Here is a 21,548-nt window from a genome sequence, read left to right on the forward strand (position 1 = left end):
TCAGCCGGAGCCGAGGGCGAACAGCGGCCCAGAGGGCGGGGTGGGGCGGGAGGGCGAGAGGGGCGGCAGCCCTCGGGGTTCCAGTATCCCGTATCCCGGCTGCAGGCGGTGCTCGCCGAGCTGCGCGTCCGCCCGCCCCGGGGAGGAGTCGCCCCGCCCCGCCCCGCAGCAGCTCGGCTCGGAGCGGCACGGCTCGGCATGGCCTGGCTTCTGCTGCTGGCCGGGGCCGCGCTCCTGGCGCCCGCCGCCGCCTCGGAGGTGACCGCTGAAGGTAAGTGGCTCCGCGGGGCTCGGCTCGGCTGTGCGCACCGCGGCTCTGCCCGAGCTCCGGCCGCGCCGCTCCGAGCCGTGCGGAGCCGGGAGATCCGCTGACGCTGCGCGCTGTCCCCGCAGAGGAGCAGTTCTTCAAGGCCTGGATGCTGCAGGTGACGCCCCGGGATCCCTGGGGGGGCTGCGGGGCCGGGTGTGCGGGCAGAGCCGAGCTCGGGCTGAGCCTCCCGTCCCCCCTTCCCGCAGCACGGGCGGCGCTACGGGGCGGGCGAATACGAGCGGCGGCTGCGGGTCTTCGTGGGCAACAAACGGCACATCGAGAGGCACAACGCCGGGAACAGCTCCTTCCAGAGTGCGAACGGCGGTTCTCCCCCTCGCCACCCCCCACTTCCTTCTGCTTTCGTTTTGCATTCGGCCTCCAGTGAATAAAGCATCTTCTTTTGCTCTTTTCTGGGGGCTTTTTAGTGGCTCTGAACCAGTTTTCTGATATGACTTTCGCCGAGTTCAAGAAGCTGTACTTGTGGAGCGAGCCCCAGGTGGGTCTCGGGGGGCGGGGGTCCGTCTGTGAGCCGGGTGCCGCAGGGGGCTTCGGGTGCCGCTGCCCCCATCCGTGCTGCAGAGCCGCAGCCCCCCGCTCGTTCACAGAACTGCTCGGCCACCAAAGGGAACTTCCTGCGAAGCGATGGGCCGTGCCCCGGGGCTGTGGACTGGAGGAAAAAGGGGAATTTCGTGACGCCGGTGAAGAACCAGGTGAGCGATGGGGACCGGGCGGGCGCTGCGGGGCGACCCGGGGGCGGGGCTGTGCGGGGCTGTGCGCTGCGGGGCGACTCCTGTCCGGTTCCTAACGCAGGGCCCCTGCGGGAGCTGCTGGACCTTCTCCACCACGGGGTGCCTGGAGTCGGCCATCGCCATCGCCACCGGCAAGCTGCTCTCTCTGGTAGGAGACAACGGCCCTTCCCTGGGCACCAGCGGTGGGGCTGCGGGGCCGTGAGCGCTCTGTCCCCGGGATTTTCCCATCGCCACCGCCTGGATGTGCCCGTCGCTGTCTCCACTTGCAGTCCGAGTGCCCCACTGCACCCAGGGCTGGACGCTGTCATCTTTGGGCAGGACAGGGCCGAGGGTGGGGGCTGAAGGTCCTCTGTAGCCAAATAGTTTCCCAAAAGCAGCACCTCGTGATTAGTGTTAAACCCCCGGGGGGGTTTGTGCTTCTGGAAGAACCAGAAAGGCGGCGCCCGCCTGTGGGGCTTATCGGGATGTCTGAGGGCTGGGTGGGAGCGCTGCAAACAAGCTTGACCTTTGGAAGAACTCCTGCGGGCACGGAAACGGCTGAGCGGGTGCGGAGGGACAGCCCCAGCCTGGGGAGCTCCTTGTGCTGCCGGGAGCAGGCGGGCTCCCTCCAGGGGCAGACCCCGGGTTACTGCAGGGTGGGAGCAGCTCGGGCTCTGTATGCTGTGTTCTGCATCCCTCGTTTTGGACGCCGCTGCTGAGATGCGTGCTGACTCCAAACCTCGTCCGCAGGCGGAGCAGCAACTGGTGGACTGTGCGCAGGCATTCAACAACCACGGCTGCAGTGGGTAAGTGAGGTGAAGCAGCAGAGAGCAGCAGCGAGCGTCCTGTGCTGCGTGCTGGGCTGCCTCCCTTGGGTCTGAGGTGCTCCCAGCCCTTGGAATGTGTTTTGTCTCTGCTAGGCTGAGATCTTTAGGGGAAATAACTTTGGGCTTTGGTTTTGTTCGTTATTTTAACTTTGCTCTCTCTGAAGGTTAGAATGTCTCAGTCTCTAACTTCTGTTCCTCTTTCTTATGATTTTCTGTTCTTTGATACTCACCTTTTTTAGCAGTATCTTCTGGTACCACAGTTGTTTAGCCAGGCTCAGACACTCGGGGAGAGCAGGGGGAGTTCTGCGCAATGTGCTGCTCGTGGGTCACACGTGTCTCAGGGTCCCTTAAGTCACCCACAGAAACCTGCTTCCCCTTCGGTAATTCCTGCTGGTGTGGCTAAAAGAAACAGAAGCATTGTGCAATCAGAGCATTGTGCAATTGCTGTGAGACAAGCGGTCCTCGAGGAGCGCTCAGAGAGCTGAGCAAAGCCGCTCTTGAATCACAGAATTGTTACGGTTGGAAAAGCCCTCTAAGATCACCAAGTTTTGCTCTGCTCCTGCTGGAGCGTGGCGGGACCTCGCCAGGAACTCCAGACAGGGAGCAAAGTTTGTGCTGGGGGGCCAGGGTGCGCGCTGCCAGCCCCGCGCTCCTGCTGCACGGAGCTCTGCGGGTTGGCGCTGCAGAAGCTGCAGCATGGCTGTGCCCATCGGCCTGCATTCCAGCTGTCTTGTTTGCAGGGGGCTGCCGAGCCAGGCCTTCGAGTACATCCTGTACAACAAGGGGTTGATGGGCGAGGACGCGTACCCGTACCGGGCACAGGTACCCCAGGCAGTGCGGTGTGCTGCCAGCGGCAGGGCTGGCGTGGAATGGGCTCTGACACCGCTCCCTCTCTGTCTGCACAGAACGGCACCTGCAAGTTCCAGCCAGATAAGGCTGTTGCGTTCGTCAAGGACGTCATCAACATCACGCAGGTGGGTCTCTGCCGTGCTGTGCCCCTCTCCTGTGCTCTGCCTGCTTAGTGGGAGGCTCCAGCTGAGCGTGCCCCTGGCTCAGGGGTGCCTGTGAGCACCTTCCTGCAGCGGGACTGCACAGAGCTTCAGCCCCTGCAGAGCACGTGGGCGGCTCTGGGTGCCCTGGGATCGGTTCTGTCCTGCTGCTCCCCTCTGAAGGCGGAGTGCTGTGACCACAGAGTGCTGGAGCGAAAGCACAGGCGTTAGGGCCTTTGCTTTCACAGAAGGTGTGCCTCCAGACCATCAGAAATTCCTGGTTCTTGTATTTCAATGCCCACATGTCCTGCTCTGCAAGCAGGATTCGCCATCCCGCTGTGCTGTGACTGCTGCTCTGGAGCATCACCACTGCTCTGGGCGCAGTGGGGATCGGTGACCCTGGGTTGCTCTCCTTGCAGTATGATGAGGCCGGTATGGTAGAAGCTGTGGGGAAGCACAACCCAGTGAGCTTTGCGTTTGAGGTGACGAGTGACTTCATGCACTACAGGAAAGGAGTCTATTCCAAGTGAGTATTCCAGAGCTGGGGACATGAGGGGACAGCATAGGGCCGCAGTCATGTCTTCATTTCTCCTTCTCTCCCGTTGGACATGAGAACCAGACTGTGTTCTTGCATTTCCTTTTACATAGAAAATATAAGTACATTGATCTTAGAAATACTGACTTAGCAGAGGGATGAGAGAGCGGCACAGGGAAGAAGAAAAAATGTGCTTGCAGCCCATGTACTGCTTGGAGCCAGCCCAGCTCAGGACCAGGCTGCATGTGGAACTGAGCTCAGCCAGTAACAGAGCGCGATGCAGCTGGGCAGGGGGACCTGTCCCAGAGTTGCAGCAGAGATGGAAGAACAGTTAGAGATGAGGTGGCCTGGTAGGAGCACAGCTCGAGCATCGTGTGAAGTCTGTAGTGAAGGCAAAATGCTGCTTAAAAGCAGTTTAGCATACTTCAGAAAGATTATGGAAGCTAATGGAGACAGAAGAGATTTCTATCAAGCAGTAAGAAATGCACGTTTGCAGGGAACTAGAAAAATACTTCAGAGTAATGAATGCTCAGTTATGTAGAACTGCAGGAAAATTAAACTGAGAGCCTACGCATGAGTGATCTGTCCCAGGGAGCTGCTAGGGGAAGAGCAGGCAGCACTGAGAATTCAAGAGGCTTTGCTGCTGCAATAAACACAGCGATCTCAATGTTATCTGCTGGCAGCAGGCAGGTGGAGAGTATGGCAGCAGGGAGACAGTCCAATCACCAGTAATTGGTGAGCCAGCTGTTTCAGCCCCTGTTCCACAGACCAGCTGTCAACAGATTACAGAAAAGTAAAGCTTTAGTGGTGGTGGTTGGTCTGCAATTTGAAAATGTGTGAATTTTTGGAGATGGGAGCTTGTATTTTCTGTTGTTGTACTTGATACAAGGCTGCAGTTTTCATCCTAGTGCAACGTTTAAGCTGAAAATTAACGGAAATTGAAGTTAGATTGTGGAAGTCCCTACTGCTTGTGTAACATGTGAAAGAGTGCCCCCAAACTCCGGGGCAGAAGAAACCATTACTCAGTGCAACAGAAACTGTTTTTCATTGGAAAAATTACTTTGTTCATCTTTTTTACTGCCGCTTGATCTTGCGTGGCAATGTTGATGTTAGCTCAGAACAAAAGGCCAGACCGGGTGCTCAGCCCACATAGCTAACTCCTGGGCTTCTGAGTGAGAAAGCAGACTGCATCTCCTTTTCTTGCCATTCCTGCCTACCCTCTATAACTGGGAGTTCAAAGTATCCATTGGTTCTTCTTGCAGTTGGAGTGCAGTCACAATGGCTGGCTACTCCATGCTGAATTATAGGCTAGTTTTTCTTGGAAAAAATCTGCATAGTTTTTCTTTTGCAGCCCGCGATGTGAGCACACTCCTGACAAAGTGAACCACGCTGTCCTGGCTGTTGGCTATGGAGAAGAAGATGGGCTCCCGTACTGGATTGTTAAGAACTCTTGGGGCTCTCTGTGGGGCATGGATGGGTAAGAAATTCCCATTCTGCTGGACCCTTCCCAGTATCTGGTAAAAGAACACTGTGAACATGGGCTCCCATCAGCCTCCAGGTCTCCCTGGAGCTGAAATGTCACAGCTGTTTCATAGTTGGTGAAGGGGCAGGTAAAGCACCCAAGCCTTGGCTATGAAGGAGACCTGGTACTAAAAGCCATGCTGGAAACGCTGCTTGGGCCAGACCCTCAGATCAGCTTCCAGGATGGCCCCAGGGATATGCAGAGCTGCTGCTGCACCCAGCTGCAGTGGGAGCCGCACAGCAGTGTGGTGCTCCTACAGTTGGTGCACAGCCAGAGAACTGCTTGCACTGCACTCAGCTCTGCTCTATCTTACGCATTTCCAGCTGCGAGGAAACTTTATCATAAGCTTCTGCCTTGGAAGGCGGAGAGCAGCACTTTCTGGTGGCCTGCTGAAGATAACAGCGGAGTGACATGTATTTGCTCCTTGCAGTGGCGTGGGAAAGGAGCTCACAGGACAGCAATCACAAGCATTGGCGTCAGGCACGCAGCCTGCTGCAGGAGGAGCAAGAAAAGCTCGCTCATACCTCTCATTTCTCTTTTTAGGTACTTCCTCATTGAACGGGGCAAGAATATGTGTGGTCTCGCTGCCTGTGCATCTTACCCAGTGCCTCTGGTGTGAAAGGAGAGCGCGGGCTGGGGAAAGCAGGCAGAGAAGAGAGAACGATCGATGCTGCGTGAAATTCTAAATGCTGAAATCAAGAAAGTGGGAAGAAGAAATAAGGGCTGATATTCCTGAGCTGCAGGAAGATTCCTTAGCTTGCAGAGAGCGCCTTGGGACGGGAAGCGCTGTGCCTGCTGCTCTACCTGCTACCGACTGCCGTGCTCCCCTGACAGGCCTGCCCCCCACTAGCAGACAGGAAGGAGACTGTTTCCAACCAGAGGCATCTCTGGGCCCTTTTATTTTCTTTTAATGCAGTTTTTCGTTTCTCTGGAGAAAGATAAGTGTGGCGATGTGTGACTTCTACGCGTTTTCATTTCACGTTTGTAGCATTTTAGTAAAAAAAACAAGAACAAAGGGGGGCATTTCAGGGATAGCCGGCCCACTGCTGTGCCGGGGCCCGGCGCTGCGCCGCCTCCCGCGGTCTCACAGAGCAGAATAAAGCCGCCTTGTCACGTTCTCCCGGTTAATGCGTTAATTCGCTGCGCACCGGCGCCCCAGCCCCGTTCCCCGACCGCCCGTGCGTCGGCCTAACGCGAGGCCGAGCGGAGCTACGGGAGGCGCCATCTTGCGGCGGCTCGGCCCCGCTCGCAGGGGGGCGCTCTCTACGCGGAAGCGGAAACGTCGTGTCGTCACTTCCGCCCCAGCTCTTCCTCCCAATGGCGGCGCGGGCGGCGTTTTGGCGCCCAATGCGAAGCGGGCGCGGGGGAAGCGGCGAGTGGAGCCGGTGAACGCGGAGGGTCCGGTGCGGCCCGGCCGCCATGGCGGCGGTACCGCAGAACAACCTGCGGGAGCAGCTGCGGCTGCACTCGGCCCGCGGCGCCCTCAGCAAAGTGCCGCCTGCGCGCAGCCGGCCCACGTGAGTACCGCCGGGACGGGGGCGGGAGCGCAGCCCGCCGAGCTCCGCCGAGCCGACACTCGGCTCCTTCTCTTGCAGGGCCTTCACCTTCCGCAGGACGCACAGCCCGGCCGCCGGGCCTGCGGCGCTGCGCGACAAGGACGTGAACACCTCGCTGCGTCCCGGGGGCGTCGCCAGGCTCAAGGATCTCCGTGCGGGGCCGCCCGGTGCCCGCCTGGCGCCGCCGGGACCCGCGGGGAGCTCCGTGCCCGCCCCCGGGGCCCCGCCCGGCTCCCTGTCCCTGTCCTCGTCCTCGTCGGGCCCCGCTGCCTCCACGGGCGATGAGTGGGACGACATGGACGACTTCGACCTGTCGGGCTTCGAGAAGAAGTTCTCCAGGCCGGCCGTGCCGACCCCGAAGGGCCCAAGGATTCCTCAGGGGCCCGCTGTGTGTGTCAGTAAGGCGCGGGGTGATGCGGGGCCCCAGGAGCACGGGGCCGAGGTGCGCTGCTCGCAGGGCTCCTCACGGGGCTCTGTCATCTCTCTGGGCGATGCTGGAGCTGCTGCTGTGCTTTCGAGCAGTGGGGTGGAGGAGGCTCGTGCAGGTGAGGTTTGTGCAGGACTACTGGAATACTTGCTTTTTGGGCAATCCTGGGCTCACGCAATGGTTGAATTTGGAAAAGACTTCTCATCACCAAGTCCAGCCCAGCTCGTGCCTGCTAACCATGCGGTTACCCAACCTGCATGCAGCTCTCAAGGCTCATCCTCACCAGATCTGAGTGCAGGGTCGTTACAGGGGAAAAAAAGCAGAAACCCACAGCCAAACAGTTCTGTTATTGATACAAAAGAGATATAAAATCAACTTACACCTGAAGGTAATATTGAGAAATATTAAACCAGAACAAGAGATCCACATCAATTCTTTCAAAGCAAACAGAAATAAACCACAGCCAAACCTCAGTTCAGACCATGAAGTTTGTGGCTGTTGATCAGTGTGTGTTCTTGGCCGTTCTGTGTTCCACTTGACTTCTCTGTTTTAAGCGTCCTACTTGTTATGTTTCAAAGTTTTTGATCTTTATTTGTGAAACCAATGTATTTGTGCAGCTGAATAATGCTGTCACTCATCACACCGAATGGGGAAAGGAATACTGGACTGTGTTTTCCAAGACTGCCTTGTTTCCTTTTGCCCTCTGGGTGTGAAATGAAGTGTTATAGTTGAGTGGCCTCACTTAAAGGGTTCACCTCACAAGGCACCACAGTTTACCTTCTGGTTGTGGTGTAGGGGCAGTGAGGAGTCTTTACTTTTGTAACTGTGCTCTTTTTATCCAGTGTACAACGTAACCACAATTTTCTATAGTTTCTTTTTAAGGGAAATACACCTCCTACATTTGAAGAAGCTTTTTCTTTCTCTTCTGATGGGGAAACTGCAACAGTTTTGCATCGGGAAGGGTTTGTGGGTTTTTTGTTTGTTTTTAATGGGGAAGAAAAGAGGAACAGAAAGTATTTGTTTGTCAAAAATCACCAACTGCATTAAGCTATTGTTTTGAAATCTGAGAAGTAGTTTTTTCCTCTATTCAGTTGTGTTTTTGTTGATACCAGAAAGAGTTTTGAGTGTTACTCAGCAATATTAATGCACTTCTCTTTCAGCTACAAATGATGGAAGTGGCGAAAGCCAGAAGCCCAGTAATGGTGAGCAGAGCGGCCGGCTGGAACGGGGTGATGTTGGCAATGAGCTGCTGGCAGACACGGAGCTGGAGGAGGATGATTATCTGGATGTAGTTCCACCCTCTCCAGAGGAAGAGCCGCCTTCCTTCTCCCCGTCTGTAAGAAGCGTGAGGTAAAAGAGCCACTTGGTAGAACTCTGAAGGGATGGCCGAGAAAGGTGGTTTAAAAACTGCCAGCAAGGATGTGAGCATGTTGCTTGTTAACTAGTTGCTATTAGAGCTGGCTTTGGCAGCTTGTGGCCTGACCAGGTAGCAGCCAACAGCTGCTTCTGGAGTCTTGTGAAACGCCTCAAACGTCGGCCATAAGAAACGGGGCTTTTTCTTTGGAGGAATTGGTGCACAGAGTGGGAACAAATTGTTTGGCCACTTAGATGCTGGGTAGGTTTTGAGAAGCTTATCTTTCGTGTGCATCTTCGATGCTCTCGTGCCTGAAGATATTTTTGCTTAAGGGTGTCTGTTGATCCGGTGCATTTCTGCATTTGAATTGCTTTTATTTTATTATTAGTAATATTTTCAAAGAATCTCCTACTGGAGGAAGATCAGCAGTTAACGGCACGGAGCCTGAGCTGATGGCACCAAAGCAGCCTGCTGCTGAGGAGGGCTCGAGTGCAGAGCTTGCAGGTACCTGAAATGATTTAAATGTTATGCATTAGGTTGTGGGGATGGCTTGCAGCTTCTTCCTCAGTGTTTTGCACGGCTCGGGACTTCTGTATTGCGACGTGTTCTGTCTGTTGAGAAACTGAGATCATTTTGTCACCATATTCCAATAAGAATTAACGTTACTCTATGCTGAAATGTGCTCCATCTGCCAGATGGAGGCTTGCATTTGAAACAGCGACTCTACAGCGTCATGGAAGATATCTGTAAGCTGGTGGATGCCATCCCACTTCATGAGCTCACGTCTGTCTCATGTGCAAAAGAACTGCTTCAGCAGAGAGAGCTCCGGTACGTGTTAATTAGTATTATTCCTTGTTTTCCTATTGCACGTTCTGCATGAAGCAGCATCAGGCCTGCAGGTGTCTCTGTTACACTGTCAGATGATGTGGAGCGACGTGTGGATCAGTTCTGCACTGCTAAGGATCCCTTTGTTTTAATATCTGTGCTGAAGGGGCAGTGATTTTGTAATTATTGTCTTCAATTGAGTTCTGATGTTAGTCTCTTTTCCCTAAATTGGTTTGAAATGTTTTCAAAGATAGTATCATAGAATGTCCAAATTGGATGCAAAATACAGTGCAACCCACCTGTTAGTACTTTGGACAGGAACAGAGAGGTGACAGCAATTCCTGTACACTGTGGAAGGTGGTAACTCATTACTTGTCACTTAACCATTTGTTTTCCTTCTTTCTTCCCGTGCTGCCTCTTCCAGGAGAAAATTGTTAGCTGATTCTGTTGCTTTGAATACAAGTAGCATGAATGGTCCTGCAAGTTGGAAGGCGTGTGTGCAGCAAGACCCTTCCTCCCGTCCTGGTACGCCGCCGTGTGCCGGCCCTGCTCGGGCTGTGGGTTCTGTTGGCAGCACACCGAGATCCACGCACCTGCCTTCTGTGCTCTCCAGGACTGTTAACTCAAGCAGTTTTTCTGCAGTAAGGAACCAAATGCTTGATAACTCGGATACTTCTCATGCTTTGAAGGAAACCGATCAGGATGTCATCTGCCTAGAAGATGCAGCACTTCCTTCCCCCGAGGTGAACGGCAAAGGCAGCGCCTCTCTCAGCCGTCCCTCGGAGGCGTCATTCAATGGCAGCTGGTGTGAGAAACCCGCAGGGAGAGGCAGTGGGAACTGGTGTGTGCCTGCGAGGCCCCCTGCAAGCCCTGCTCTGAAAGCCCAGCACGCAGCCCCTGCTGGCGCTCCTGCGTCCGGCTGCTCGGGTGCCAACGATGCAGACCTCGATCTCGACCACTTTGATATCGATGCCTTTGATGAGGGCTGGGACGATGCTGTGGCACCCGAAGCGCCGCCTGCGGCCCGCTGGCAGCCGCTGAAGGAGGGCTCTGCCCCTCTGAGCTGCAGGCTGCTCACTGCGGCCGCTGGCTCTGCTCCGGGCCCACGGCCCACTGCTCCCACGTCAGGATGTGGGGTCGCAGCAAAGAGCGGCTCAGGTGAGTTGTACTGATTCAGATTCTTGCCTTCCTCTTCATGTTCTTTTGCATTTCCTTTTAAGTCTAAGCTCAGGTAACTGACCTGCAGATGACAGCGATGCCTGTTGCCTACATGGAGATTTCTTTTGGTCTCTCTTTGCAAAGACATCATTGTGGAATCTTCTTTCTGTTTTCCCCCTCCTTGGGGTGGTGGCAGACTTGAATACTCATTTGCCATGCGGGTTGCAGGCTGCTGGGGAGATGGAGCAGCTAAAATTGGAAACTGGAGTGCTTCTGTGTTCTAATTAAATGATGACTCTGCAGTATTGCCATGCAATAGTTTAAGCTGCTTATACACAATATTCAAATTTGGTCACTTGTTGAAGCAAAACCCCTCAGGTGCTCAGATGTAGGTCAATATTACTGATTCTTGCAAGAACGGAGTGGTGAAAGGAGAGAAGTTTTAAGTGATGCAGGTTTTTGCTCTGCGGCATGTTTTTGAAGATACAACCACAGTGAAAGGTGCTCTGGCTGCAGCCTCCCTGGCTGGGCAGACACCTTCCTGCTTGTAACACAGACAGGGAGAACACACGCAGGTTTTCTGTGGCAGAGATGTAGTTTGGCTGTGTAAAACAGTTTCCATTCTGGTGGTGGTTTTAAATTCTGGTCACTTGCATTTTCATGTATTTATTTGTGTACAGCAACTCATGGTGTGAGTCGTAGAGGTTTAAGGAGTCGAAGCAGTAGCTAAGCAATGTGTTTTATGTTCTAAGGGATGTAGTGCAACTTGGAATTGTAACTTCACTGTGTTTTCTTTGTCTGCTAGAGCCACTGGTTCACAACCCCGCACACGAACGTTTCAGGGGGATGAAATTTTCCCATTCTGAAGAAACGTTGAAAATATTTCACAGGAAGTTTGGTTTGCACTCTTTCCGGACAAATCAGCTGGAGGCCATCAATGCTGCTCTGCTGGGAGAGGATTGTTTCATCTTAATGCCCACTGGTGTGTATCTACAAACGCCGTGCAGCTCGGACTTCAGCAGTCTGGTGCCGAGTTTCTTTCTGAGAATAAGAACTCCCTGCTCCTGCTCCTTCTCTGCCCTGCCCCCCTTTCTTCCCCTTATCTGGAACTTGTTGCATTCGTTGCACTCTTACAGGCGGTGGTAAAAGTTTGTGCTACCAGTTACCAGCGTGTGTCTCTGCCGGGGTCACTGTTGTCATCTCTCCCCTGAGGTCGCTGATAATAGACCAAGTTCAGAAGCTGAAAACTTTAGATGTAAGTTCAGACAGCTTTATTTCCTTCGTCACAGTGCTGAGGCTGTGCTTGGTCTGCTGGTGCTCAGGTGTTTGTGGTTGGAGGTGTGTTAAAGCACAGCGAGGATCCAAATGCTTTCTGTGATGACATTGTCAGTGCTTTCTTGTGCGGTGTTTGCCAAGGGTAGTGAATAGATGCATCTGATGGTAAAGCAGGTAAAAAGTGCAGGGCTGACACCTGGAGATATTTGCTTCCATGTCTGCATATTCATGAACTGAATATTCAGAATTATTTTTTACAGATTGCTGCAACGTACCTGACTGGTGATATTACAGATGCTGATGCTTCAAAAATATACATGCAGCTGTCCAAAAAAGATCCTGTAATAAAGCTTCTGTATGTTACCCCTGAGAAGGTTTGTACTTGGTTGAACTGTAAAGTCGTGGAGGCAATAAGAGGGGATTTGCTATGAAGAGTTAAAGGGGAAACTCTGAACTTAGAGGAGACTTCTAGCAACAAACAAACAAAACAAACACGAGGGTGAAACAAATTAGGTCATTTGATGGGATTTTGTGCGGGTACAACTGATGTTGTGAAGTAATTAACCAAGAATGCAATCCGAGGGTAATATCTGCAGAATGAAAATTCTTGAAGGAAAAACACCCTGTGCATCTTCAGTGTGTGAGGCCACCAGTTAGTGGCTGATTGCTGTCAGACAGCTACTAGAATCCTGAGTACTGCGGGGTAGTAGCATGGAACTGCCAAGGTAATAGAAGAAGGCCACCTTGTGGTTCATTTGTCTTGCCTTTAGAAGTGAGGTTGGGCCAGAGAGCATTGTAAGAGGGGGCAGTTAGTGTGCTGGATGTTGGTTTCTTTTTCCTTCCGCTTTTCCTTCCTTGCCTTTTATGACAGAAGCCATTTTAAACTTGGTGGGGTCGTAACAGTGCAGCTGCTCCTAGAGCCTGGTGGCAGTGCTGCATCAGCCCCGCGCTGCCAGCTGGCACAGAGGTGGCTGCCAGCCCTCAGGCTTTGCCTGTGCCACAGGTGGGCTCTGCTGCAGAGCCGTGGTTTCCGCAGCCTTTGGTGGGCGACGCTTTGCTGTTTCTTGTCCTTCTGATGCCCCTGCTGGCTGCTCACAGGTCTGTGCGAGCAACCGACTGCTGTCAGCCCTGGAAAACCTCTACGACCGGAAGCTCCTGGCGCGTTTTGTCATCGACGAGGCTCACTGTGTCAGCCAGGTAGAGCTTGGCTTTGGTTTTCAGAACGGCAAAGAGCCGAGTGGGACCAGCTGAGATCTGTTTAACTCTTGTTTTTTAACTAGTGGGGCCATGATTTCCGCAAAGACTACAAGCGGCTGAACATGCTCCGCAAGAAGTTCCGCGCCGTCCCTATGATGGCTCTCACTGCCACTGCTAACCCAAGGGTGCAGAAGGATATTCAGAATCAGCTTCAGATGCTAAAGCCACAAGTGTAAGTTGTGCAGCTGTTTCCTGGGACAGTCTGAGCTGCAGGGCGTCTGAGTGGAAGACTGGGAAAGCACAGAGAGCGTTGGAGGCCCATCCAGGACACTTAGTGGCTGTATCTGCTTAAATGACAAAGTGTGCGTGGAATTTAAGGCACCTTATGTACAAAATATCACCAATAGGAAACTTCCCAAACCCGCTGGATTAAGGAAACTTTAAAAGGAAAAAACATCACTGACTCAATATGCAGGTGATGTTTCTGAGTGCTTTTTGTGAGAATGCTGGAAAATTCCAAGAGCTGGAAGTGCTTTGTAGTTAAAGCTGGCACTGAGATAGGTAACGAGGAGCCCTTGGGTCTGGGCCACATGGCAGCCTTTTGTTGTACGTGATGGAAGAATTAAGCATTGTATCAGTGACTGTTGTGTTGATCTTAGAAATCTGCTTTGCAATCCTGATTGGTCAGACAAGGATCCGAGTGTCTAGAAGGAAAATGAAGGCCCTGCAAATTACTGGTTAGATTTAGAGGGGTTTCTTTGATGCAGACTTCCACAATCAGAAATTTTAGACCCAAAGTGCGGGTGACCTGAACCTCAGTGAGCATATGGAGCAATCATTCCTATGCAGATGACACAGAATTTGTGTGGCAGCTGCTTTCATGTGGGACATTGCAGTCAATTATTGGCTTGTTGAAAAGAGTCCTGCACCCATAAAACTGGTGAGCACTGATAACATGTTTTGTTTTAGGTTTACAATGAGCTTCAACAGGCATAACCTGAAATATGATGTACTGCCCAAGAAGCCAAAGAAGGTGGCAATGGATTGCTTGGAGTGGATCAAAAAATACCATCCACGTGAGTACTGAGCAGTACAGCATGCGAATGCCTTTTCAGCAGCTAACTGTAAGGCAGGAGGAGCCTTTGGGATGCTAGGAAGACAATGCTTGCCTTTTTCGAGCTATTTACACCTCCATAGGAAGAACAAATAGGAGACAGAACCGTATTGTTGGTACTGTGGACGAGATTTGCAGTTAGGAGTTCCAGTGAAAATGAAAAAGGAAATTATGGAAGAGCTCTGTGTCATCCAATATCTATGCAGTTTTAATTGTTTCATTCTGTTTGTTGGCTTATCTGTGGCTCCCCTTAATTCTGCCATCGGTGAGTCTTCTCTCCCTGGGCTCTTTTTTGGAGCCCTGCATCTCCTGCTGCTGGCACTTGATGCAGCCTGGTGTGTTACTGACTAGCTCTACATCTGCATCCTTTCTTAATAGTGTATTTTATATCTGAAGATTGCACAGTACTGAGCAAGAATTGCTTTCCTGATTCCATGGGCATGTGCACATATGTCCCTGTAAGCCAGGAATCGGATGAGGAGAAACTAACAAAGCCATCAGATAGTAATGAAATTACTTTTCTTTATTAAGTAGCTGCACATGTAGGGAAGGGTTGGTAAGTGTGATGCAGTATTGGCCTGGCAGGTAAGACTGTTACAGCTTTATTCTCTCTCACTTGCTTTATTCAAGCACTTCTTTATGTTCACAGATGACTCTGGGATAATTTATTGCCTCTCCCGTCACGAATGTGACACAACAGCAGCCATGCTGCAGAAGGAAGGCCTTGCTGCACTTGCCTATCATGCTGGCCTCACCGACTCCAACAGAGATCTTGTGCAGAAGAAGTGGGTTAATCAAGAAGGATGCCAGGTAACAGAACTGCAACTGGGGAGGAGGAAAAAAAAAAAAGCTGAGTGGAATTTGGAGCATTTTTATCGCTTTTGGCCTAGTAAGAGAAAAGAGAGCTGTGCAACGGTGTTGGCAAGTCAGTCAGAGGCTGTGCCAGGTCAGAACAGACCTGCCAAACGTCAGCCTTCTCATTTTCATGACAGACGAAGGCTGCAGCTCTGCACCAAGGTGCTCTGGGAGGAAGGAGCTGAGCCGTGTGAGGCTGTGCGAGCAGCTCAAGCTTGCTGAATTGCATTTTGAGACTCTGCAATCTGCAGCTTTCCTTCTGTCTCCTGAAAGAAGAGACCTGTGCTATTTTCTCCCATTTGCCAGGATTCCGGTTGGCGTTCTGCGTGGTTTCATGAGCCTGATAACACGTCTCTTTGGAGTGCAGCATGAATGCTTCTCTCAGCTGAATAACTGTGTTATTTCCTCTGTAGGTTATATGTGCAACCATTGCCTTTGGGATGGGAATAGATAAACCTGACGTCCGCTACGTCATCCATGCTTCCCTTCCAAAATCTATAGAAGGCTACTATCAGGAGTCGGGCAGGGCTGGGCGGGATGGTGAGATGTCCCACTGCCTGCTCTTCTACAGCTACAGCGATGTCACCAGGCTCAGGAGGCTCATTCTGAGTAAGGAACTTCTGTTTGTAACCTAAGTGGAGTGGTTTCTGTCTCAGGCTGAGCTGTTTCCTCTCTTGGAAGTGCCACATGCAGTGTGTAAAGAAGGCAGAGCTGTGTCTTCGTGTCACTGTTTACCTGCACAGCTTTCTGTCGTGGAAGTTTTTTGTCACTTGTTCTTTTCAGTCAGAACCATTTTTCTTTATACGTGTCCACCTTTCCATGTTTGTTGTTACTGATTTTTCTCATTTTTGGTCTTTAAGCTGGGGGAGGTAAAATCTGTACTAAACTACCTGGTCTTTTTTAAGCAAGAAAGAATATAATATTTCATCTGATAACGTACGAAAAGAGGTGTAGATAAAACAAATAGAACTGGACTGATTTCATTTCAGTGGAGAAGGATGGGAACAGTCAGACGAGGCAGACCCACTTCAACAACCTGTACAGCATGGTGCACTACTGCGAGAACGTCGTCGACTGCCGCAGAATTCAGCTTCTGGCCTACTTTGGGGAGACTGACTTTAATCCTAACTTCTGCAAAGATCACCCAGAAGTTATTTGTGATAACTGCAGTAGAAAGAAGGTAAAATCACAGTTCTAAGTGTTGCACTGGTAAAAGCTCAAACGTGGCAAACAAGGCTGGCAGTAACAGCTTGCGTTGGCCTGAGCCACGTCAGGTCGTTTCCTAATCAAATCTCTTTTACCAGGACTACAAATCAAGAAATGTAACAGATGAAGTGAAAAGCATCATAAGATTTGTACAGCAACACTGTGGACAAATGGGAGGAATAAATGGGAATAGAAATACAGGCTCTGGGAGATACACGTTGAATATGATGGTAGACATTTTCTTGGGTAAGTACTGTTTTTCCAGGAACAACCCCAGAATAGACTTGGTGCAGAAATCCTAAGTGTCATTAGGTCTTTGTAATACCAGCAGCAGTTGAAGACAAGATATACGTGGCAAAATTATTCTTCCCTGCCAGCTATGTGGTCAGGGGACGGAAATAAATGAGATGAGAGCTTTAATCTGTTGCAGGTTGCTGCAGTGATGACGTTAACCTACTGCAGGTGCTTGGACTTTCTGGTCCTTGCACGCTGTGCAGGCAGACTGTGGGGAAGCCTTGGGGAGTCTTCTGTGTGTTTGTAACGTGTGTGCAGGCATTCTGCTCGCTGGCCAACCCTGTGACTGCTGTTGTGCAGGAGCAAAGAGCGCCAAGATCCAGTCTGGAATATTTGGGAAGGGCGCTGCCTACTCACGGCACAACGTTGAAAGGCTGTTCAGGAAGCTGGTCTTGGACAAGATCCTGGATGAAGACCTGTACATCACTGCTAATGACCAAGCTGTGGCCTACGTAGTTCTAGGAGAAAAAGCGCAGGCGGTGCTGAACGGGTTGCTGCAGGTATTTGAGAATTAGAGCTCTTGTTCTTGAACATATTGTGTTGAGCACAGGCTTTGTGCAGCATGTACCCCGGGATCATCCTGACATAGTTTGTGTACCAACAAAGGTGTATGAGCTTCAGCAGACGTGGGGAACAGAATCCAACAGTCATCACAGGATTCTTACAGTAACATCATGAGGCAGAAGATGAGTTTGAGAGGACTGGAGAGGATTAAATGTTTCTTTTCTTCCTCCTTCCACCTGATTCCGGGGCAGCCAGGGGGTGGATCTCACACTGTCCATAAATACCTGAGGGGAGGTGCAAGGAGGACGGAGTCGGGCTGTTTTCAGCAGTGCCCAGCGCCAGGACAAGAGGCAGTGGCACAAACGAACACAGGAGGTTCTGTCTGATCCTTGGGAAGTGCTTCCTTGCCGTGCACTGGCAGAGGCTGCCCACAGAGGTGCTGCAGCCTCCTCTTTGGACATCTCTGTCCAAGTGTTCACCTCAGCACCCTGCTCTTGGTGCCCCTTCTGTAGTGCAGCATGGGCCAGGCGGGCCAGAAGTCCCTGCCAGCCTCAGCCAGTTGTGAGTCTGTGGTTACAATCAATACAGAAAAGGCTAGCTAAGGGAAAAAGAGAGAGAGAGAGAAAGGAACAGCGTTGCTTCCTCCTGCATTTTCTGCTCTATTTTTTCCAGCCACTGGTGCTCTCGGAAAGCAAATGCTTTTTCAAGAAGGTCATGGAACCAGTCCCAGGGCTGCCTGGGGCAGCACCTCCTGCTAGCACTGTGCTGGCTAAGAGAAGAGCCCTCAGCAACAGGCCTTGTGCCCCTGTTTAAAGCTCGCTGTGTGCTGGGAGTGCAGGACTTTTTCCTGTGCTGTGCATTCGTCCTTTGTAGAAGTTTGAGTGGTTGAGAATGGCTGCCCTGTCACCTGGACTGTAAAAAAGAAAACGTCATTTAAAAAGTGTTTTAAACCGGGTAAACAGCTTTTGGTCCATCAGAAAATGCTTTTGGTTTCCTTCCTGTTCTTCTGTGCCATTAATCTGTGTTCTGATGAGCGCTCTGCAGTAGCCCCTGCCTGATGGAATTTACTTCTGCTTCATTTTAACAGGTGGAATTTCATGAAACGGAAAATGCCAGCGCCATTAGAAAGCAAAGGGCTTCTGTGACAAAAATGTCACAGCGGGAAGAGATGGTCAAAAAATGCCTCGGGGAACTTACAGACACCTGCAAAACTCTTGGCAAAATCTTTGATGTCCACTACTTCAATATTTTCAGTACTTCCACTCTAAAGAAAATAGCAGGTAATGGCAGCTCCTGGCTGGTCAGAACCCCCTGCAGGCAGCAGTCTGCACGTGTGGCCGTGCTCTTGGCTGCCAGCACGCCCATGGTTGTGTCAAACAGAGGGCTTGGCAGCTGAGCGCGTCCTTGGGCAGCACCTGCAGCGTAGGGTCCCACAGCTGTGGTCAAGTGTCACAGCCTGGAATCCAGGTGATTGTGCTGCAGATTTTGAAACGTTTTCAGAGAAAGCTCTTGGGCACGTTTCTGTACTGAAAATCTACCAGGAAAAAAAAAAAAGGCTTATTTCCTAAATAAAAACAGAGCCAATTTCCTTCAGAACGTTCTGCTGCGGTGTCTGTGACCACGTGAAGGTGCTGATCAGACCTGACAACCTGTTCTGTTGCAGAAACCTTGTCTTCTGATGCGGAGGTTTTGCTGCAGATCGATGGTGTCACAGAAGATAAACTGGAGAAATATGGTGCAGAAATCATGAAGGTGATGGACAAGTACTCCGAATGGACGACGCCAGGTATTCTCTGCGCCTCAGTGTGCATTTGCCTATTTGATTCTCTTCCTTCCTGACCTGTAGGAAGCTCCACTCAGAAGTTACCTTGTTTTAAACTCAGTTTGCTATTTCTCGGAGTCCAGTAACTACAGCAGGGGGCGATTGCACCTTTTCACAGCGTACAAAGATCTCTGCTGTCTTTCCACCAGTTAAATTCAGCACAGATCTGAAAGGCTGGCAAAGGAAAACAAGGAGTGAGCGTACGGCTCTCGCCTTTCCTGCCGGCTGCTGGGATCTGTGTAATGTACTTGGTTACACTGAGACCCCAGGACCTTGAGGTTAAGATCCTGCACCTCCATGTATTTCTGTGTTTGGTAGCACTGCAGCCTGGCAGGCTGTCAGTAACTGCTGCCCTTTATTTCTCATAATAACCAAGGTCACAACATCCCGGTCTGCACTCACGAGCTCTCACTGAAATGTGAAGAACTTCAAAACTAGGTTGGAAAAAAACAAGTGGTGTTTTACCATCAGGTTGTGCAGCTCTTCACCTGAAACACAACGAGCAGCTCAGGGCAGCACTGAGCCACTGAACTCTGGCAACTTCACACAAGCCCAGCAGGCAGCCTGTGCTGTAATGAGGGTAGCAGCCGTCAGATTTGACAGTGGGGCCGTCGATAAATGTGTGCGGACAAACCTGACTGAAGTGCTGCATTCTGCTGCCTGTGGGAAGAGTCGTTCTTCCTCTTAGGACAGACTGAGAAGGAGATTTCTGCTGTCTGAGCCCGTCTGCATCTCCTGGCCTTGTTCTTAAAATCAAGTGCTGTATCTGACTGTAGTATTTGTGGTGTATTCCATAATGCTTTCCAGTGCGAAGGCAGAAAGCCCAGTGGTAGCATGGGCTAATGGTTGAGACGAGCAGCCAAGTGAGTGAAAACAGGGCTGATCTCTTGTGTGTAGATGGTGGTGAGCTGAACCCAAACTGCCTTCTGGCTGTCTTTGCTTTACACCAGCCCAAGAAATGCCTCGGGCTGAGCAGGAGGAAGGGCGTGAGGAGGTGTGAAGTGCAGGGGGAGGATCAGGTGCCCTGGCTGCCCAGGCAGCCGTTCATTAGCAGCCGTTCATTATCTGCCATTCATTGACTGTCTGCAGACGATGCTGCCTGTGGGAGTGCTGATGTGGCTCCGGGGAGCGCCGGCACAGCTGGGAGTGAGGAGGAAGCAGAAGACAACATTGTGACCTCGAGCTATTTCGGTGGCAATGCAAACCAGAGGAGGAAGAGGAAAAGGCTGCCCAACTTCGCAGAGTCCAAGAGGAAAAAGACGAGCGGCGCTGGCAGCCAGCAGTTTTATTCCAGAGGGTAATGCTGGCTGTGCTCACTGCAGCTTTTTGTCTAGGATAACGTGGTGATGATCCCAGAACTGCACTGTTAGCATGGCACGTTTTGTCAGTAATCATACGGGCTCACTGCAGGTTGGTTCATCCAGCACTGAGCTCTAAAGCTCCTCAGGTGTCATTTCTGGGCTTCTCAGTGCAGTGCAGCACCGCAAGTGAGCCACGATTTCACCATTCACCTTCCCACTGCTGGAAGTCACCACGTGCAGGGCAAATCAGAGGTACATTCTTAGTGCTTTCGTACTGATCACTTCTTCACTTGTAATTAGATTATGCGATTGCACTGTAATCAAACTTCAGCTTTGTTTTTTCTTAATTGGCTTGACCATGTTCTCTGTAGGCATGTTTTGTTCTTTATCCTGCTGATCTGCTCGTGAAGCATAACTGTAGCACTGCTGCTGTTATTGCTCTTAAATCTATGCAAACTCACGCTGCTCACAGAGCGTATGGGATCGTGCAGGAAGTGCAGTTGGTGACTTAGAGGCATGTACGAAAAATACCTGCTTGATTTTGCACTTGCTTCATTTTATGGCGTGGAGGAGCTGACAAGGGCAGCACTGAGTTGTACTGCTGTGTTCTCCAAAACACGCTGTGAGAGCCCTGCTTGGACAGTCACAGCTGACTGAAACACGCTGGCTTTTGTTAACTACCAAGTTTTAATCACTCATGGCAGAGATGGCACAGCGCACCTTGTTAGAACTGGGCGCTTGCTGCCACTGCTGCTCTTGTTGTGGGATTCCTTTTGTGCTGGCTGACCCCCTCTGGAGGGGGTCCAGGTTTTTGTGCATCTGTTTATTTGTAGGAAAGAGCCAGTTCCAACTCAGCAGGCTTTATTCCCACCCTCTCCACCTTCCCATCTACTAAAATGTTAGCTGCTACACGCAGTTGACCCTGAAATGTCACTTCATGCTGATACTCTAATTGGATTAATGGGAGTCAGGTTGCTCAGTGTCCCTGGTTCAGGCTGCCGCTCGCCCCTGGGCAGATGTCACACAGCAGCTCCACTTCATTTGCATTGCAGTACAGTCATCCACAGACTTATTTAGCGTGCAGCTTACAAACACGCTGCGGTGGGGCTGGGGGCCACGAGGCCCAGAGCTCCTCTGTAACGCTGCGCTTTCTCCCCAACCACCACAGGGCCAAATGCAGGCGGACACGAAGGGCGCCCGGCTCGAGGGCCGCAGCTCCTGCGCACAGCTCAGCAGGGCATGGGGCCAGGACGCAGCTGGGCATCATGGCACCGCCCAGACCCAACAGCAGGCACTTCCTGCAGCCTTCCTACGCCGTGCTGCAGTGAGGGACGCAAAGCGCTGTGACGTCGTCCCAGGTTAGCAGTGTTTATTTCGGCAGATGCACCTTCTTAGATTTGTACATTTGTCAAGTCCAAAAGTTCATGTTAAATAAATATATTTTTTTTTAAAACTCGTGAATTTATTCAGGCTTTATTTCTACTGTAAGTTCTGTACAGCCAGACCCATCCCAGCAGCCTGCACTAACACTGCCTGGGATCAATCAGCAGCAGTTACTGCAGCTGTGAGCCCCAAGGATGCCAACAGCTCCGTTCTTCTGCCTTGCTGGTGGTGTAAGAACTTCAGAGCTGGAGAGCTGAGGGGCTCTGCGAATTTACATAGAATCACAGAATGGCCTGGGTTGCAAAGGAGCTCAATGCTCATCCACTTCCAACCCCCTGCTGTGTGCAGGTCGCCAGCCACCAGCCC

At 51.6% G+C, this 21,548-nt stretch overlaps 2 protein-coding genes across 2 annotated transcripts; both read left to right on the forward strand.

The window, feature by feature from the left end:
- Positions 1-198: 198 nt before the first annotated feature.
- CTSH (cathepsin H) lies at positions 199-5,530 on the forward strand (the record flags this gene model as incomplete). Its single annotated transcript, XM_079540986.1, has 12 exons — positions 199-271; positions 394-425; positions 517-622; positions 736-806; positions 916-1,020; positions 1,121-1,207; positions 1,789-1,844; positions 2,606-2,687; positions 2,771-2,839; positions 3,274-3,380; positions 4,741-4,866; positions 5,455-5,530. 12 exons carry the CDS (start codon positions 199-201, stop codon positions 5,528-5,530), a joined length of 990 nt encoding a protein of 329 aa, XP_079397112.1.
- An 800-nt stretch (positions 5,531-6,330) lies between these two features.
- On the forward strand, positions 6,331-21,127 carry BLM (BLM RecQ like helicase; the record flags this gene model as incomplete). The annotated part of the gene is made up of 21 exons (XM_079541089.1): positions 6,331-6,428; positions 6,507-7,012; positions 8,055-8,244; positions 8,637-8,752; positions 8,944-9,076; positions 9,498-10,231; positions 11,037-11,213; positions 11,368-11,486; positions 11,767-11,880; positions 12,605-12,703; positions 12,787-12,935; positions 13,673-13,779; positions 14,467-14,627; positions 15,086-15,281; positions 15,662-15,852; positions 15,977-16,124; positions 16,473-16,672; positions 17,764-17,956; positions 18,340-18,462; positions 19,588-19,795; positions 20,968-21,127. The coding sequence occupies 21 exons, from the start codon at positions 6,331-6,333 to the stop codon at positions 21,125-21,127; spliced, it is 4,122 nt and encodes a 1,373-aa protein (XP_079397215.1).
- Between the last annotated feature and the right edge of the window lie 421 nt (positions 21,128-21,548).

This window comes from Tetrao urogallus (assembly GCF_951394365.1).
Source record: "Tetrao urogallus genome assembly, chromosome: 11".
Taxonomy (NCBI): domain Eukaryota; kingdom Metazoa; phylum Chordata; class Aves; order Galliformes; family Phasianidae; genus Tetrao; species Tetrao urogallus.